Source organism: Gymnodraco acuticeps, unplaced genomic scaffold, assembly GCF_902827175.1.
Source record: "Gymnodraco acuticeps unplaced genomic scaffold, fGymAcu1.1, whole genome shotgun sequence".
Classification (NCBI taxonomy): domain Eukaryota; kingdom Metazoa; phylum Chordata; class Actinopteri; order Perciformes; family Bathydraconidae; genus Gymnodraco; species Gymnodraco acuticeps.
In genome coordinates this window covers 95039-109817 of record NW_022991032.1, presented here as the reverse complement: position 1 = coordinate 109817, position 14779 = coordinate 95039, and the positions used below count along the sequence as shown (strand labels likewise).

General features: G+C 41.5%; 1 protein-coding gene across 7 annotated transcripts in view; it reads right to left on the bottom strand.

Moving 5' to 3' along the window:
- sorcs2 (sortilin-related VPS10 domain containing receptor 2) overlaps positions 1-14779 on the bottom strand; it is a 277213-nt gene that overhangs the window by 197203 nt on the left and 65231 nt on the right. For all 7 annotated transcript variants that reach the window (XM_034236374.1, XM_034236373.1, XM_034236377.1 and 4 more), the window contains exon 2: positions 6353-6420. In XM_034236374.1, the coding sequence (XP_034092265.1) occupies positions 6353-6420 (68 nt within the window). The remainder of the gene's footprint in view (positions 1-6352; positions 6421-14779) is intronic.

Genomic DNA, 14779 nt, shown 5'->3' with positions numbered 1-14779 from the left:
TGTGTCATAGGCCCTACTTTTGTGTTCCAGTGAATTGGTAACACTTAACATTAATGTCAGTGAGTTCATGGCTTACACTTCACAAATATTACTAAGTCAACTCATTTTGTCTCAGAATGGGGATCTGTAAATCAGAATAAAACTACATACACCAAACAATATGGACCTAAGCACTAATTATCAGCCTTGTTTCTAGAGTAGATGTTCCGGAAATCACAGCTTCCTTTTGAAATCATGCATCAAGGCCATGCATGAAATTGGATAAAGATTAAAAAGCAGAAAGTGTGTGTGTGTGTGTGTGTGTGTGTGTGTGTGTGTGTGTGTGTGGTGTGTGTGTTGTGTGTGTTGTGTGTGTGTGTGTGTGTGTGTGTGTGTGTGTGTGTGTGTGTGTGTGTGTGTGTGTGGTGTGTGTGTGTGTGTGTGTGTGTGTGTGTGTGTGTGTGTGTGTGTGCGTGCGTGCGTGTGCAAGTGTGTGTGCAAGAGACACGCAGGAAAATAGTGGGACAGCCTATAGTGGACGGAACTCTGCCAAGAATCATTTCCTGTGGGTTCACTTTCACAGTTTAGTCAGAAGCAAATCCAGAGGAGCCCTTTCTTTCTCTCTGTGTCTTCCAGCTGTGTGCAGTTGTGTACCTGTGTTCCTCTTTGCAGAAAGAATGTTGGAGGAAATTGGAAACATATTCCATATGGCCAGGCACATGGTTATGTTCAGCTGCGGTGTGAAAATGATCTGACTCCAATTCACAGAGACGATTCCAAAAAAACGCATGCGCTCAACATCCAGCACTTCTATACTGCAGTCTGTGCATTGTGCCCACATGCTCTTATTTTCCCATTTCATTTCAGGCCAAATCTCATAATAAGCGTATCTCTCTATCCTCTTCCATCACCTAGGAGATTAATATTGGCAATTGCATTGTATGTATTTGGCGTTTAACATGTTTATCTCTATCCTGCCTAAAAAAAAAGAAATCTATGTTTGAATGCTTGTCTTGGCTCAGTGTGTAGGAGTCACCATGACTTTAATAGCTTACACAAAGACTAATGAACCATCAAAATACTATGCCGCTCACCCATCCAGCTAAGCGCTAAAAGAATCTTTGATATCGTAGAAAGGTAACGTAAAAAAACGGAAAGGCACTAACTCATACTTCACTTGTGAGTTTACAGTTACACAAATACAGTCTGGACTAAATGACTTACTGAGAAATAAGTGAGAAATGTGTTTTAATTATGTGGGGAAAATAACCATAACCATTAATAACCATTTGTTAGAGAAGCCGTCGCTTAGAAAGCAGGCTGCGTCTCTTCTCATTTTTCGTGTTCGTATAATTTAAAAAGAGGAAAGTGCGGGAAAGGAGACACGACCAGACTTCAGCTCCACCCAAACATAATACATTTGTAATCACTAAAGCAGCTTATTCATTTATTCACTCTATACCTGTGTTTTGGAAAACTGAAAAACCAGATCTTTCAGTTTTCGCCTCCCTTTTTTTGAGGTTTCAACATTTAAATATAATGTCTCTAAAATGTCGATACAGCCTTTGAAATACTTTCCATTATGTTTTTTTCTCTGTCTTCCGGTTCTATATCAAACCACTCTCTCTCTCCAGGTTGTAAAATATGCATGGAGGAGGGAAGTAATGAAGTGGTGGAGGTGGGGGGTGCGGGGATGTTCTCAGCTCGATTAAGTATTTACACCCCGGACCATCTGGACCACGAGAGATCCACTGTGAGATTGAAGAGATAGAGACAAAGAAGGACAGAAACAACGTGAGAGAGTGAGAGAAATGAGGACAGAATGAGGGAAAATGAGAAATGCTGTCTTCATTAAGTGCATGATTCTACTGTGTGGTTCTGCTTTAGTTTGGGGAAATGTAATCCGAACCCAAGGGAGGGCTAATCGTCAACACACTTGTATTAGAGGAATCATTTTGTGTGTGTGTGTCAAGTCTGAAACAAACTGAAAACTGAAGGAGGCTTCAAAGTGGGAATTTGTATCTAGGATATATATGTTTTTGCTACTTTGCTGCCAATATGCCTCAAAGCAACAGCTTTAAAACAGTGATAAACTACTAATAACCCTTTCACTACAAATTACTCAGTACTCCTCTGAACTGATTTGTATTCTACAACCATGTTGGGATTACTTCTAGGTCAATTTAGGTTCAACTCAGATTATATCTAGCTACTTTTAATCCTAATTTTTGTTTTATTTGTATGTATGTTTATGTATGTACCATAAACCCAAGTACAATTCATCGTATGTGTTAACCTACTTGGCAATAAACCTGTTTCGGATTTAGATTTCTGATTTTCTGATAAATATTATAATAATGTGGGTCCCGTTATTCCTATTCAATGACTTTCCTCACAGTTTTTTTTTTTACATTAGACTACATTTTTCATCTTGTTATTTGGAAAACATATGACAACATTTTATCTCACTCACTTATAGTTATCAGTCAAATGCTTAAAAAATGAAGCATACAGTATAGGTGAGGATTGAATTGAGTTAAATGGAGAGTAGAGAGATAAGTATGAGATGAGGATGTAGAAGGACTGATGTGTCTGTATGAAGTGTGATGCCCCCTACTGTTCAACACAAACATGCTCACGTAACTGTACAAACACGTCCATTAATTACACTCCTATAATAAATACTAGACATAAAATCCATAGCAAATTCTCAACCATTGCAAGTTTGTTGTGGTTGAATGCTACCTTACGTAAAAGTGCTGAGCTGTCAGACGATCTTTTCATCCATAATGGAGCAGTAAAACCCTCCCCTCGTATCTTCAAAAGATGTGTGAAGAAAGCATAAATTATAAATACGCTTGGACTATCACACCAACACCCTGTAAATGTTGGTGTGCGATTACTGCGGGACTCAAAGCATCACATATGGTTTCTTGGCGTTATATTTTCATAAACAAAAGTAGGGGTATTAATACTCAAAATGTAACAATATTTGTTTTTGAAAGTCCATTTTGTAGGCCCAACCTATAACCAACATGTTTCGGGGATAAGACAAATATTTAAACCAATATCCAAATTGTCTGGAATTGAGCCCATACAATTCCAATTTCAATTGTTTTATTATATAACATAATTGCTTGCTCCAATACATTCTTTTCTTTTTCCGGAATCAATTTATGTAATATATTATCTGGTTTAAGAAGACTAGAAAAATGGATCTTCTTTTTTGGAGACATTCAAACTGAACCGTGGATCAGGATATTATGCTAATCTGATCTAAATATAACATTAATATCATTCAATCCATCAAATGAAATGAAATGGCTTCCTGATATGTAAAGCTCCTAGTATCGTCTGAAAAAAGGATTTAAAGCTGGTAAAAAAGCACTATCTGCTTCTCTCAGTTTGAGGATCAAAAAGGTTTACTGAGTATTTCATGGGTCTACTTGGAGCAACAAAGTCTTAAGAAGAGTTCTGTCAGCCTGCAGTCATCACACAGTTTTGCAAAGCTGTGGCAAATCCTAGCGACTTTGCCTAATCCACAAGCACCTTTCCGTCTGTTTACTCTGATGCAGTATAAACATTTGATCGGTATTTAAGACAGAAGTCTGTACAAGAAGAGGAAGAGACAATTTAAGATCTTGTTCAAATGTCCTCAAGCAAGAGTCAGAGTCAGAACTCCTTGGGTTTAGGGTTCAGCCCTTCACTTTCTCCACCTTCTGCCATTGCCAGAAACTCTAAAAGCTTTAAGATCCAGCATTGAAAAAACTGCTGTCCCCATTCTAAACATGCCTGAACAGAACAGCCTGAAAGTGCGGCCTTTGATATTGCTGTTTGGCGATTCGTTGAAAATGTACTAATAACTTCACACACTACGTCACCTTACGACTTCCTTAAAGGTCACCTATGATGCAAAATCCACGTTTTCATGTATTTTATACATAAATATTACAGGAAAAAAAATCATTTCCAAGCCGATTGCTATGCAGCGCGGTTATGGGGTTTATCTTTTTTTTACCGCAGGTATTTTGCTGGTCGCAATGTTATTCCTTTTTTAAGTTAGTATCAAGTCCTACACCAAGGGAAACATTTTACTCAACAGGGGAGAAACACTACAGTTGACTTAGTCTGAACTTCTTTGTTGACTCCAGGGAAGTGGATAAGACTCCAGAGCCCACCCCTGTTACTGCTTTTGTATACAAAGCTTATTCATATTGAACATACCTGGGTCCACAGCATCACGCCTGCCAAAACAGACCAACAGAGGGACAGATTATTTGCTTTATTGTGAGTTCCTGCTGTTGTATGCCATAGCACAAAGTCCTTTCAAAAATATTCTATGATAGAAGTTATCAATGATCTCATAGATGCTGTAAACACTTAATGTTCAAGGTGATTTCATCCTCATTTGACATATTCCCTTGGGTTTACAGTCCGACACCGTGGGCCAGCCATAACAAAAGGAAGGACAGACCAAGGGAGTAACAGGCAGCAATGAGAAAAAAGAACGGGCAGTGAATTTAAACTGAATAAAAGCCTTGGAACCGCTTGGAACACAAATCTCTCAACAGCACAGCGAAAAACACATCCTGACTTTGACCTTCAATGCAGGTTTTTTTAACAAGCAGTTTTACCTCCTTTCCAAAATTGGCAATTTGTCAGTATATTGGTAAGACTTTTTATCTACCTATAAAGATATTTACATCCCAACATTAAGTCTTACCTCCTTTCTTAAGTTTTATACCGCAATGGCAATGTCACGCTTTAAACTACATCGACGACTCTCATCAATAAAGAGATTTTAATAAGTTGTCATCAAGTCACTGACATATTGGTGTTCAATGGCTGTCCACTCAGATGTTGTCCAGAAAAAAAGCTTCAATACACTTAAGCCACAATCAATCAATCAATCAATGTTTATTTATATAGCCCAATATCACAAATGTTACATTTGTCTCAGTGGTCTTCACAGTTTGTACAGAATATCAGTATGACAATACCACACCCTCTGTCCTTAGACCCTCACAAACACTTATAGTTTCTCAACTGTGAAGATTGTGTGTTTTGTTTATTGGTACAAGACAAGCCTCTATGGAGCACCACTGATCTAAAAGGTCCTCAGTTCATTAACTCAGCTGCCCTTAAAAACGTTTCCCCTTTCAGTGCTGTTAAGTTTCCCCCTGTGAGACCTGGCACGTTGATCTACGCCATCTGACAGGTCAAGACAGTAAACCTATTCATCTTCCCCCATCTTCCTTGTTTGATCCTACAGCCCTGAGACTTCAAAGCCTATAGGCCAGTGGATTGTGGCTGTCCGCACACCACGCCAAGCTGACAGCTACAAGTAACTGAGGTACACCCCACACAAAATACCCACCAAAATATGGTCGGAGGTCCTCTTTGAAACATGCTAATTTCATGCTAATTCAATTTTTTCGGACAATGATGCCAACCGGCAGCCAAATAGCTTTTTTAGTCTCTGCCAATTTAAATTCAACTCAGATTAAATTCAACCGTTGCTGTGTTGTTTTTTTCATTCTCAAGCTCTAGCATTATTCATACACTGCAACAATTAAAACATCAACAGGCGAAGGAGAACAATACGTACATTATTCATATCTGTCCTACAGGGAGACAGGCAGTCAGAGCTAATGAGCGGCTGAAGCTTTGAAGTCATGGAGCCCTCAGTGAGGTGAACGGCATGAATTAAGTCCCACCACCAGACACATTTTGCTATGTGCGAATGCCCTCTAGATGGCTAAATTTGGCCCTCTGTTGTCTATATTCTACATTTTCATTAGGATATTTGAATATAATTGAGTCTACTCTAAACCCTTGTTGAGGAGGTCAAGCTCAGTTACAGAGCAGTATCCCAGGAGCTGGTAGGGAGTGTAGAACAAAGAGCAAATTAATATTCCATAAGAATATGAGCACAATATACACTTGTTGTGAAATGGAGGAGAATGAATGCTTGGCTTTTTTCGCAGCTCAAAGTGGGGGAAGTGTGAAGTGTTTCGCTGAAAGGCAGCTTTGCTAAACAGACGCGGCTCTGCCAGCCAGACATGACCCCTTTTGATGCCCGCCATCCTGCCCTGTGCCACGCTGATACGCTATCTGCACGAACAGATGCCTGCTCTGGCCTCACAGCGTCACTCTCCGGTCCCCCACTTAACTCCTAGCTGCCTGCTGATGTTTTGTCCGCCATAGCGCTCTATATCAATCTTGTCTCCTTGAGGAAGCGCAGCAGAGAGATAACCGAGACCTACACTGACCTCGCTGTTAAAGGGAAGCGGCTTGCTGATGAAAGGTATGAGGTTAGACATGACATTAAGACATCCGGCAACAGCAAACACGGTGTAAGCGTTTGGCCTACCTCCAGAGTGAGCTCTCCAGCACCTTGGTGGAGTCAGCATGGTAGTACTTGGTCAGGATCAGGATGACCTGCAAGACAAGGTGGAGAGAAGACCATTAGGATTATGCTGAAGAAAAATAGCAGATATTGCAGTGGTTTTCACTTCCATGGAGGATGTTGAGCCTACAAATGTTGGAATTAAAGTGAACACGGTTTGTGTGGGACAATAAAAACAGAGAACAAATATTACTCAATGAGTCTTGATGCTACTATAAATACCTAAAGGCTTTGCTTGCCTAAAGCTACATCTTTGATCTTGTTTTATTTTCTTAGTAGTCCCAAATAGTTAAAGATTGATGAACACTCAATCAGTTTACATAGTGGTGGGGGTCTTGCTTTTATTTAATTGTTATTTAATTGTATTACTCCTTTCTCTGTTTTTCTCGGTCAGGACGAGAGTTGGGCCTGGGAAGACTGACAGCTGTTTTTTGTTGTTTTTTGTTTACACTTTAAGCTTGACAGAAAAAGCTGTGATAACAACAATTTAGATTGTACTTTCATTTCATTTTTTCATTTCAATCTTTATTTCGAACAGATTAAAAAAATAACAAATGTGAAAAAACAGAATACCGTATTGTTAAAATACAGTATTTATCCACATTCATGATACAAAAAAAGTCTTCATATTAATAATAATAATTTTAAAAAATCATATGTGTCCGGAAGGGAGTAGGAGGAAGCAAATGCTTATTAATTCCCACCCCTTACTTTATCAATGAGAATCTTTGTTTAGGATGTTTGTCTGTGCAGAGAATCTGAGCTCTAGGTGCTCAGGCCCACGAGCAAACACAATCTCCAATATATGAAATGCAATTGATTTTGAAATGGACAGGGTCTACTTTGTGAAACTTGTAATGGACCATTCGAGGTCCTAACAGGGTGTAGAGGCCATTGGTCAGCCAATAGAGCCGCATCATGCTTCCACTGTTTGGCCGAGAGTGTATCTAATCTCTTCTCTAAATGTATATTTTAAGCAAAGTCAACCATGGGGAACTCCATCTCACCGCTGCTGATTCTTATGCTGAGTATGGTCTGAGGGTGCTTTGAGAAACTATTATCCTGAACAAATAATGTCCTTGTTTGCCACTTTGATTCAAGAGATAGCTCACACAGAGCTTTTCCTGCTGTTCTTAGCTTCCTTTGTGCCAGCTTAATTTTTTGGAATTTAGAACACATTTTTTCTTGGGGCTATTTGATTATGAAATCTTTCTTTCATAGTTAATCGTTGTGTGATGATACAGACAATACCATTACATAATTTCCCTAGAAAATGTAATAAATAACTATAGGCATACATTATTCACGTAACCAAGACATCTTGGTCCAGAGCACGAACCCCATGTGTGAACACTGGATCATAGACCGTTGTCTTTCATATTTCTGAGAACTCTTGTTCTTGACAGCTAGGTCTGCTGGGATTTGCGTTGCCATGGCAAGAGTGCCAGTGGTTCCGGCAGCACAGTGGGGCCTAGGGATGTGATTGACAGGGTGGCTTGCCGTCCTAGGTAGTGGAACAAGAGGAAAACCCAGGCCTGCCTTCAGGAAGTTGATTGACCTGAGGGATCCTGCCCAGAGGCAACTGCCAGCAGCAGGCCATGTTGAAGCTTCTGCTCCCAGCAGTGCTTGAATTGGAATGAAAAAGGTGCCAGTACTCTAAAATCAGCAACTTTTTCAAGTCAATTTTATATATACAGCCCACAAACAAGAATTTGGCTACTATAATGCTGGTGGGTTTGTCTCTTTACTACTGTATATTTTAGAAAGGTTCACTGTACTTAACATTTTTTATGATAGGCAGCGGATATGGCTAAAGCCCAGTAAGGTCAATATTAACTGAAAATATAGCAATCAAAGTCTAGATCTTCTGCTGAAGACACATGAAGCAGAGACCTTTCAGGTGAGAGCCCCTCTGGTGGTGTTCAACATTAATGACAAGGAAACAAAGCTCTGGTCAGAAGCATTTTTTATAAAAAGCTTTAACAAAATTAAGTATTTCTGTACATTTTGAATGCAATCTAACTTTCCAACTCAGAAAACGAAAAAACGAAAAAGTGCCAAAAGTCTTCTCACATGGCTGAGCTGCTTTGCAATATACTTCACCACTGAAGAATACAAATATGTATAAAGTAAACTATGATGCAATCTAACTTTCCAACTCAGAAAAATGATAAAGAGCATGAACAAAGAACATGTAAAAACAAATGCAAAATTTGCACAATCTAAAATGAGAAACTGTAACTGCAAGTAACAAAGTCTGAGCCATGGTAAAGAGTTACATTGAACACCAAGCTGATCAGATAACTCCCTGGTTGGTCTGAAGTCCTTCTATCTCCAGGATCTGTACAAATCGGCACATTATGCCAAAAGTCTTCTCACTGGGTGAGCTGCTTTGCAATATACTTCACATTGTTAGAAAAGGCTCCAGAAGGCCTTGGGGACATCAGTATCAGGGGCTGGAGCTGGACAGGCTCTTTCATCAGCACTTCTCCTTCCCTTTGCCAGCCAGGACCTCACATACTGTTCCGGATTGAACTGTCCTAGTGATGGTCCATTACATTTAATGAAAACCAGGCTGGACAGTCGGCTGACAGAGAGAGCATTCCTTTTTGCAGTAAGGATATCGTTCGTGCAGCTGAATGCCCGCTCACACTCACTAGTGGAGACAGCGATGGTTCGGACTGCTTTCAGTAGAGGCTCCATGGCAGCAGGTGTACGGGATGCCCTGGTTTCCTTGTATTCACGAAAGCCCTGAACAGTCTCTCTTCTGTCCACTTTCAGCACTCCGCACAAACGTAGCACCTCTACGTCCCCATACTGTACGTCTAACTCCTCTTCAGGCCAACTTCCAGGATGGATAACTTTCATGTCCTGGATTAGCTGATTGTCCCGGGCCTCCCGGCCATGTAATGGGATTTCTCTTGTGCTGACATGAGAAGAGGTTGTGGAAGTCATTCTGTGTCTCAGATTCTCTACCATACTGCGGAAAAACTGACCTGCATGAATCTGTACAAGCCTGCCATTCTCACGCAGGGCAACACCCTTGAAGGACTTCTCAGCTAGAGCTGTATGAACTGTAGTCATGTGTGGGCCAGGCATGGTGACCATGGATTCAAAAACTCGTATTTCTCGAGTTAAGAGCCTATCTGCTGTAGGCAGTGTCATCTCTCTTTTTTGGAGTTGCCGAGAGAGGTCGCTGAGCTCTGTGAGCGCATCGTACATCAGTCCCAGATTGCTGACAAACGTTGCAGATGTGAGCACATCATCCAGGCCCTTGTACTTTGCTCTGTCTCTGGAATCCCTGCTCGTGTCGTTTGCAGCATTTGTGAAGTGATCATGAAGCACTCGGTAGTTTTCCCAGACTGCTCTGACGCTCCTTTCACTTGAAGCCACCCAGCGGATGGACAAAACACGCCCTATCACCAGGAGACGCTGTCCGACTGCTTGCGCACACTGCGCTAACTGCCTCTGATTTTTGGGGGAAGCATGGAACAAGGAATAGAGTTTGTCAAAAAAGATCTGGAAATGATTGAGCCCTGAGACCTCCTTGACCACATCCCCAACTGCCAGCTCTAGACGATGATTGGAGCAGTGCCACACAAACAGGCTTGGGAATTTACTACACAACTGGGTAGCAACGCCTGTTCTCTTCCCTAGCATGACTGAAGCCCCATCACATGCAAAATAAACGTAACACTGACCTAAAAAGTCCTCGTTAAAATCTCTTCCAAGACACTCCATTAACGCCTTTGTGATGTCATCAGCCGTTGTTCCATCCAACTCGATCAGCTCCCAAAAAAACGTTTCGGGCTCAGCATCAGCTAATGCTGAGCGTAGACACACAACAAGCACCGTTTTACCACTAATAGTGGTAGATTCATCGACCAAAACACAGAGTTTTCTTTGGTTTTCTGTAATGTCTTTTGCCATTTTCTTTCTTCTTTCTTCAGCTCATGAGCTATGTGGTCGATGATTTCGCCACAGGTTTTATTGGAGTGCAAAACCCTGCCCACGTTCAGCCCATTCAGTTTCTGTACATTCAAATCAATTGGCATGTCTGTGAATGGCCGGCTATGTTTGCCAATTTTATATGCCGTTCGAAAAACTCTGATAGTGGTGTCTAATTCAGATGTATGCATAGACTGCACTTGATGTTGAATAGTTTCACGTGAAGCAGATGTAAGGATGTCAGCAGCTTTTACATGGGCTTGTGATTCTTTATGTTCTTTGATTTTTTTTTCTCAGGCTAGCTTGTTGTTTGCCCTTGTCAACACCGAAATGAGACACTGCACACTCACCCCATTCAGTTGACAGTTTCAGTCCTTGTCCAGTGTGTATTCCCAAAGATTTGACATCTTGACATATCCGACATCCTAGCTTCTTATCTTTAAGAAGGAGCCATGCATTGGTCTTGCAAAAATATTGCACCTGGTCAGTTGTCCAGCAGTCAGGTGCATCGCTTTGCCCGGTGTTGGTGGTGGCAGTTGCGCCAGCAGCAGCTAACGTTAGAGGCTCTGGAGGAGGCGGCGGAGCTAGTGCTAATGCTAATGCACTAGAACTTGGAGCAGGAGGATCAACCAAAGAAAGCTCCCCATCAGACACAATTTCCAACACAGGCACAGCATTCTCTGTATTTGAAATTTCTTCCGGCGACAACCGCTGTCTTTTTGCACTTTTATTAATCCACGCTAACATTTTAGAAATGCTAATTTGTGACGTGACTTGCTTTCCTTCTCTCGGGGGCGTGCCTGCTCTGTTCTATCACTCTACATAGCCACCCACTGGGTGGGAGTTGCACTGCATAAACACAACACACGTGCATCTAGGTATGTAAATTGTAAAGCATTAAAACATGGTTTTACTAACAGTTTTCAGTATGTTGTTACTTCGGCATTATTATTATTATTATTATTTTGAAACGTGTATTACTATTAAATCACGGTCAAATAGGTTAATTTTGACATAGTCGTTTCCACCACAGTATTTACATGGAGAAGATAAGCCCCGCCCCCTCTCCAGCACGTTCTGTTTGAATGACAGGAGTAAACAGCTGACAGCCGCTGTGAAACTCCAGCGGTTAGAGCGATGAGAATGTCCGTTCGGCACCTCATGACGCATCTACTGAGTACCGGGCGGCTGTATATATATATATGGATGTATAATAAGAACGGCGGGAGAGTGTTGAGTACTGGCACGGTGCATGAGTACCGGAGTACCGCCAGCATGCCGGGTACTGAGCAAGAAGTGCCGGTACTCCATGGGTCAGAACCAGAAGTGCCGGTACTGCGTACCGGTGAGTACCGGCCCAATTCCAGCACTGCGCACTCCGCAATAAAGAGGACGGATACCTGAACCATAGCGTCCAGCTAGCTTGGCGATAAATACACACATCGTTGTATTCTCCTCCCCCTGTCGGCCCTAAAAGCTTCAGATGGTGGATACCTGAGCTCCATAGCGTCCCGCTAATGTGAAACACACACACACAGCATTAGCGGGACATTCTCCACCCCCTGTCGGCACTAAAAGCTTCAGAGGGCGGATAGCTGGGCTCCGTAGCGTCCAGCTAGCTTAGCCGCTAGCTTAGCGATAAATACACACAGGGTTGTATTCCCTCCCCCTGTCGGCCCTAAAAGCTTCAGATGGTGGATACCTGAGCTCCATAGCGTCCCGCTAATGTGAAATACACACACACAGCGTTAGCGGGACATTCTCTCCCTGTCGGCCCTAAAAGCTTCAGAGGGCGGATAGCTGGGCTCCGTAGCGTCCAGCTAGCTTAGCGATAAATACACACAGCGTTGTATTCTCCTCCCCCTGTCGGCCCTACAAGCTTCAGATGGCGGATACCTGAGCTCCATAGCGTCCCGCTAATGTGAAACACACACACAGCGTTAGCGGGACATTCTCCTCTCCCTGTCGGCCCTAAAAGCTTCAGAGGGCGGATAGCTGGGCTCCGTAGCGTCCCACTAGCTTAGCCGCTAGCTAACGGTAAACATGGATGGGTACATACTATAGAATATGAATAAATCGTCACCGATGTAGAGAATATATTTTTGTATTCACTTTGAACTCGGCCAAATGGAGTTTAATGCTTTGGAATTTAAGTTAGGCCACATAGTACGTGCATGAGTTTGAAAGTATAACGTGCTGTAATACATCGTATAGTCAGCACAAATTTATGAGAGATTTAACAATGGCCAATTATATTTCTTAAATAATATGTAGCCTATTCCCAGAGCATAATTCATGGGGCAACAAGGTGAGGTGTAAAATGTGTTTTAATATCATAAATGTTACGCCAGCAAACTTCTTGTACGGACTTCGGCAGTAGTGAAGACTCACTGAACGAATTAAGTACAAAGACGAATCGTTCGCGAACGTGCAAATCACCAGAAGTCGTTCGCGAACCGGTGAACGAATCAGTGAACGAATCTTTCAAGTTAACTGAATCAAAAGATTCGTGTCCCGAAGGGAATCAGAATTCCCATCACTAGGCTATTCGCCATGACACAGGCAGTCTGTGGTTTGTACTTGTTTAACTTTTGTCAAGTTTCTGAACAGATATGAGGAGCTGTGAGCTCTGAGTGCTAAGAGCTAACGGCTGTGTTGTTTTTCTGGGGCTCTCATTGAAGATGACGTCACGGCTCCGCCTACACTGCGTTACTATAGTAACTGTCCCAGTTCCTAAACTGTAATGGAAGCGCAGCATTAAAGTGAGCCGGGCCTAATAAGGCCTAACCAAACCGAGCGAGGCCGAGCGAGGACCAATTTCCACAACACAGACTGCCATCAAAGTGGAGTCTCCAGGCACTTCGCTCAAAGCTGCCCATAGTAAGAATATTCAACCCTAGTGGAGCTTTGCTTTCAATGCTACAGTTCTAATATTACACTAGATAGTAAACTAGAATGCTTTTCAGCCATAAACCTTGAACAATTAAATTCAATGATTCTCTCTTCAAAACCATCAACGTGTATGTTAGACCCAATTCCAACTAAGCTGTTGAAGGAAGTTTTTCCATTAATTAGCACTTCTTTATTAAATATTATGAATATGTCTTTATTATCAGGCTATGTTCCACAATCATTCAAAGTAGCAGTGATAAAACCGCTTCTTAAAAAGCACAACCTCGATCCAGAGGTTTTAGCCAACTATAGACTTATTTCTAATCTTCCGTTCCTCTCAAAAATTCCTGAGAAAGCAGTCGCAAAACAGTTGTGTGATTACTTAAAAAACAATGATTTATTTGAAGATTTTCAGTCTGGCTTTAGAACACATCATAGCACAGAGACAGCTCTGGTTAAAGTCACAAATGACATTCTAATAGCCTCTGACAAGGGACTTGTCTCTATTCTTGTTTTGCTCAATCTCAGTGCTGCATTTGATACTATCGACCATGATGCAAAGACTAGAGCACTTAGTTGGCATACAGGGAACTGCTTTAGACTGGTTTAGGTCCTATCTATTTGAACGCTCTCAGTTTGTACGTGTCAACGATGAATCTTCCACGCAAACCAAAGTTAGCCATGGAGTGCCACAGTGCTCAGTGCTCGGACCTATTTTGTTCACATTATATATGCTTCCGTTAGGCAATATTATAAGGAATCATTCTGTAAATTGTCATTGTTATGCAGATGACACTCAACTATATTTATCAATCAAGCCTGATGAAATTAATCATCTAAATAAAATTCAAGACTGCCTCAAGGACTTAAAAACGTGGATGACCTTACATTTTTTTATGTTAAACACGACCAAAACTGAAGTTATTGTACTTGGCCCGAAGAATCTACGAAACAAATTATCTAAAGATATACTAACTATGGATGGCATTAATTTGGCCTCCAGTGAGACTGTAAGGAATCTTGGTGTTATATTTGATCAGGATTTATCCTTTAACGCCCACATAAAATCAATTTCAAGGACCGCCTACTTCCATCTACGTAACATTGCAAAAATCAGGCATATCTTGCCTCAAAACGATGCAGAGAAACTAGTCCATGCATTTGTTACTTCAAGGCTGGATTATTGTAACTCCTTATTATCAGGGTGTACCAAGAAGTCAGTCAAGTCGCTTCAGCTGATTCAAAATGCTGCAGCTCGTGTACTAACCAGAGTTAGGAAAAGGGACCACATTACTCCTATTCTGGCTGACTTACACTAGCTCCCTATAGAACACAGGATAGAATTTAAAATTCTTCTTCTCGCCTACAAAGCCCTTAATGGGCAGGCGCCATCTTACCTTAAAGAACTCATTATACCCTACTGTCCTACTAGGGCATTACGTTCCAAGAATGCAGGGTTGTTGGTTGTTCCTAGAGTCTCTAAAAGTAAAGTGGACTGTGAAGTCCACTGAGACAAATGTAACATTTGTGATATTGGGCTATATAAATAAA